At 41.4% G+C, this 5,290-nt stretch overlaps 1 protein-coding gene across 1 annotated transcript; it reads left to right on the forward strand.

Annotated features, from left to right (window-relative positions):
• On the forward strand, nt 1–1,109 carry LOC105198741 (uncharacterized protein K02A2.6-like). Its single transcript, XM_011165576.2, has 3 exons — nt 1–300; nt 363–701; nt 975–1,109. The coding sequence occupies exons 1-3, from the start codon at nt 1–3 to the stop codon at nt 1,107–1,109; spliced, it is 774 nt and encodes a 257-aa protein (XP_011163878.2).
• Nucleotides 1,110–5,290: the final 4,181 nt, after the last annotated feature.

The following is a 5,290-nucleotide window of genomic DNA, read 5'->3' on the forward strand; positions in this document are numbered from 1 at the left end:
ATGTATACTGGCCCGGAATGGGACAATGAGATTGAACAGTTCGTCAAAACTTGTCACAATTGCGCTTCTGCTGCAAAATCTCCAATTAAAGTTCCACTTGCAAGTTGGTCTACATCTACGCATTCATGGCAACAACTTCATGCAGATTATGCAGGCCCCATCAACGGGGAATACTACTTAATTGTCATTGACGCTTTTTCGAAGTGGCCGGAAATTATTCCTACACAAACCATTACGGCTCAACGCACCGTTGAGATCATGGAAGACATTTTCGCTCGTTTCGGCACTCCAGAAACCCTAGTTACTGATAATAGAACTCAGTTTATTTCGGAAAAATTTTAATCATTCTGCCTTTCATACAGCATCATCGTACACCACCCTTCAATCTTAGCTCCAACGGCCAAGCTGAAAGATTTATGGATACCTTCAAAAGAGGACTTCAGAAACTCATCAACGGGGAGAATATCCGCAAACACGTGCCTGTATTTCTTCAACAATACAGATCGACACCTAATCCAAACGTTCAAAATAAAGTTTCTCCTGCTGAGGCGTTGATGGGCAGACCTGTGCGTACTGTTCTTGATTTACTCAAGTCACCAATGCAAAGACAGTTGCACAAGGATCATATTAAAATACGTCAAAAAATTCAATACGATCACAAACATGGAGCTAAACCAAAAACATTTAAAATTAATTCAAAGGTTTATGTAAAAATCTACAGCAACAACAAATAGAAATGGATTCCAAGCAAAATTATGGAACGTATTGGCCGAGTTCTATATAATATATCAGTTGATACCAGACATCGCTTAATCAGAGCGCATGCAAACCAGTTGAGATCCCGTCTCTGTGACGAAACTGAAGAAACCTTACAAGACGAACAGATGCCACTGGAAATCTTATTGAAAACATTTGATCTCTCAAATTCGATTCAAAAGCAAGCTGAATCAAAGATAATAAACCCTGACTTTCAGCTCACTACTTCAGACAACGTATCTAACATCAATTCTGCAGGCAATCAAGACTCTGTTCCAGATGACAAGGATTCTGTTCCAGATAGACAGCCAGACACACAATCACTCAGACGTTCTGATGTTCACAATCACTAGTCGCAAGAGATGTTCCCCACTCCAACGTTTCGGCGACTATGGAGAATGCTTTAAAAAAAAGGGAGATGTTGCCGCCAGGAGTAAGAGAGTACACTCTACTGCACTCTGAGAGTGCAACGCAGACAGAGCGACCGAGCACACGCAGCTATACGTGTTATAGTTAAATCTCTTCCAGCTCGGGTATTATCCATTGTTCGTAATAAAGCGTATCAGTTATAGACAAAAGAGAGATCTTCTATTTTCCCGAAGTAAAGAACATAACAAAATTAAAATCAATTGTCAGACTTAAAAATTCAAAATCTAAATATTTGATCAGTTAATAATTTAATATATAATTTTCAAGTTCACTCCTGTTGTTCCTCACGCCGTACTCCTACGCATACGCTTTTCATAGCAATCCTCTTTCTCTAATTAATTTAGAAAACGGAAACCGGTAAGAAATTATTTTATATTTTTTTACTAGAAATTATATTTTTATTATTAATCGACAAAATCGCAATCTTTCGAAAAGCAACATGGGCAAGAAGACCCATTGCGGCAAGGCAAGAGGCTGCAGACGCTTCTTGCCCTCCGCAGAGAATCACATTTAATCCGCGAATTCGATCCGTCGGAATTTTGGTCCGAGTTGCTTCCTGTCCTTCCATTATCAGAAGAATCACCGCAGCTGGAGCCTCCTATTACTACTCCCCTTTCTCCACTTCCTAAACGAGACATTAAAAAGGAAATACAAGAATTTAGGAGAAAAGCAGCTAGCCCACCTTTGACTATATTCTAGAGAGGAAACCTACCAAGACTATAAATCCAGTTGTTTACGCTAGAACATCAATTAAAACACGCAAAACATTACGAATAATATCTAATATCAATCCTAACTTTAGAATTCAGAAAACTCCTAGCGGGTTTACAATCATTGATTTCCAATAAAAACTTAAGTGTAAAATTATTTATAAATTTTAATAATATTATTTTATTTCATTTTGTACTATATTCTTTCATTTGATAATACAATATTACATTTAATTAATTATTTCTTTATATATATAAAGGTACTTTATTCCTTGCGGAGTACACTGCGGACCTCCGCTCCGCTTACATAGTTTCAATATTTTATTTCTCGCATCCTTTACAACGCACGAGAGAGAGAGAGAGAAAGATTACTCATCCATTCATACCTCCACACTCATTCTCTGGACCTCCGTTTCCGCCGCATTTTCCTCTCTTTCTTCCACACTCTCATTCATGCTCAGCCACCCTCCTCCCTCCCTCAACTCTTCCAGTTTTTTCATCAAAACCTATCCCTCCCCCCTCTCATCTAAAACCTCTTCCACCATCTCCTGCCATCCTTTTTTGTCCCCAATCCGTGCATTCCTCCCATATATGTTCCCACGTTTCCTCTCCCCATCCACATATCCTACACTTTTTTTTCTCTTTCTCTTCCCAGTATCTACCTCCTCTCATATCGTCTCCTAACCTAAACTTTGCAATCCTTTTCCATCTTTCCTCCTTCCAATCCCTTTTCAAGTACTCCGGCACTCTCTTCCTCTTCACTCTGTAATACCATCTGTTGAACCTCGAACTCCTAATTCTTTCCTACCTTTCCTCTTCCTGCCCCCTCCTCTCCCTTACTATCAACTCTTCCCCCCTTAACCCTCCCTCTTCTCTCAACTTTTCTATCTCTTCGATATTCCAGCTTTTTTCTTCATAGAAACCTCTTCTTTCTTCCTCCCATTTTCCCATCACATTTCCCTCCTTCGCTCTACCTCTTATCTTTTCCCAACACAACCTTGCCAACTCCCCCTTTCCTCCTTCGCCCAGTTTCTTTTCATAGCTACATGCCCTCATTCTTACCCTTCCCCTTAATTTTTTCCTCTGCACCTCCTCCCTTACCATGTACCACGGTGTGTACCTTCCCACCCTTATTACCCATTTCAAATACCTATCCTGTATCTTCTATACCTCTCCTCTTTCTTTCCACCCCCAAATTTCTGCACCATAGCTAACCACCGTCCACACCAACTTATCAAATAACCACAGCCTTCTAGCCCAGTCCTTTTCGAATTTCCTCTTTCCTATTCCCCATACCTCACCCATCACCACTGCTCCTTTTTTAACTTTCTCCTCTATATGCTTTTTCTGTTTCCCATTTGCCATCATCATATAGCCCAGATATTTATACCTTTTTACTTCCTCTATTTCATTTCCTTTCTATTTTCATATTATCTTTTTCTGTCTCTCAACCCCTCTTCTACACCTCATCACTTTTGTTTTCTCCACATTCACCTCTAATCTTTTCTGTTCTACATATCCTTCTAATGTTTTTATTAACCCTTTCATCCTTGCTTCATTTTCTGCCACCACTGCCACATCATCCGCATACGACAGGCAATAGATTTTTTCCCTTCACCTTTACCCCCCTCCATCCTCCCTTTTCTAACTCCTCATCGAAATCCGCTAGCAGTAGTGTGAAAATGCATAAGCTCAACGGACATCCCTGTCTCACTCCTCTACCTGTCCAATAGTTGTTCCCCTCCCTTTCCCTCACCCTTACTCTACTTATTGTCTTCTCCAAAACTTCCTCACACTTCACCACCAGACTCTCTCTCACTCCCTTCCTCCTCATTGTCTGTACCAGTATCTCCCTATTCACCGAGTCAAACGCTGCTTTCATATCTACAAACATAACTACTATTTTGCCTTTTGTTTCCGCTATTTTCTTATTTATTAAATAATTTAACACGTATATGTGGTCTATCGTTCCTACCCCTCTCCTAAACTCCATTTAACTCGGTGGTAATATCCCTTTATTTTCCACTTCTTCCTTCAATCTCTCCGCCAAAATCGCCGCATACACTTTATACGCCGTTTGCGTAAGCGTAACCCCCCCCCCTATAGTTTTCTACCTTTTTGCCCTCCCTCTTTTTCACTATCAGTACCATTATCCCTTTTCCTCATTTTTCCAGCCATCCCTCTTCCTTCCACACTTTATTGCACATTTCTCAAAGCTATTCTCTTATTTCTATTCCCCCATATTTCCATACTTCATTCATAATCCCATCCCCTCCTACCGTTTTTCTGTCCTTCAATTTCATTATCGCCCATCATTATCATTATCTACCAATTTCCTCTCTACTAATCTCTTCTTTCTCCTCTACCCCTCTCCCCATTACCTCCCTTCTTATCCTCCACTCCACTTCTTCCAGTACCTCTCTAAAGTGTTTATCCCACTTCCCCATTTCAATCCCTTCCCTGACTCTCTTTCTCTTCCTCCTTTCTTTATTCACTACCTTCCACACATCCTTTTTGGATCTTATTCCTTCTATTTTCCACTCCCATTTTTCCCTCTCCCTTTTCTTCTTCTCCTCACAACGTTCCCTGTACCTCCTCCTTATTGCTTTATATTTTTTTCCCTCTCCCCCTCTCCTGCTCAACTTTTTTAATTCCTCTATAACCTCTCTTTTCCTATCCCTACATTCCTCATCCCACCATTCTCTCCGTTCCTTCTTCTCTTCCTTCTCTACTCTCTCTAATGCCACTTCTACTCTTTTTTTCAGTTTCCTCCAAACTTCCCCTACCCCCTCACCATCATTATCCCTCTTCCCAAAGTATTGCTCAAATTTCTTTTTTTCTTTCTTCGTCCAAACCCCCTTCTTCTTCTCCTTTTCCTTTTCCCAGTTCTCTTTTCTCTCCGCCCTCCTCCTTCCACCGGACGGGTTCCGATAGCGCACGGTGCGATAGCCCACCAACCAATCATCTTGACTTATCTAACCCAACCTACGGAAAATCTCTAGGCATCTGCCATTGTAAGTGGTTTGTGTGCTATCGGGATGTACGTTATCGGGACCCGCCGCCATCCACCCATACCGTTATCGGCTGATGATCGGAGTTCACCCAATCCTTCACCTTTATCTTTTCCACTTTCCTTCTTGTCTCCTCATTCCCGATCACGTAATCTATTACAGTCCCTCCCTTCCTTCCTGTATACGTCCATTCCCCCTCGTCCCCCTTTACGCTTATTCACCTTTTTATCACTCAAACTCCTCTTTCCCTGTTCTACCCCTCCCACTTCACCCACACCTATTCTTCCCCCTTCTCTTCCCGTCCTAGCATTGAAATCCCCCTTTATTAACACCCTTACCCCTTTCTCTCTATCCTCTATCCACTCTCTCAGCTGCCCCATTTTT

This window comes from Solenopsis invicta, chromosome 12 (genome assembly GCF_016802725.1).
Source record: "Solenopsis invicta isolate M01_SB chromosome 12, UNIL_Sinv_3.0, whole genome shotgun sequence".
Classification (NCBI taxonomy): Eukaryota; Metazoa; Arthropoda; class Insecta; order Hymenoptera; family Formicidae; genus Solenopsis; species Solenopsis invicta.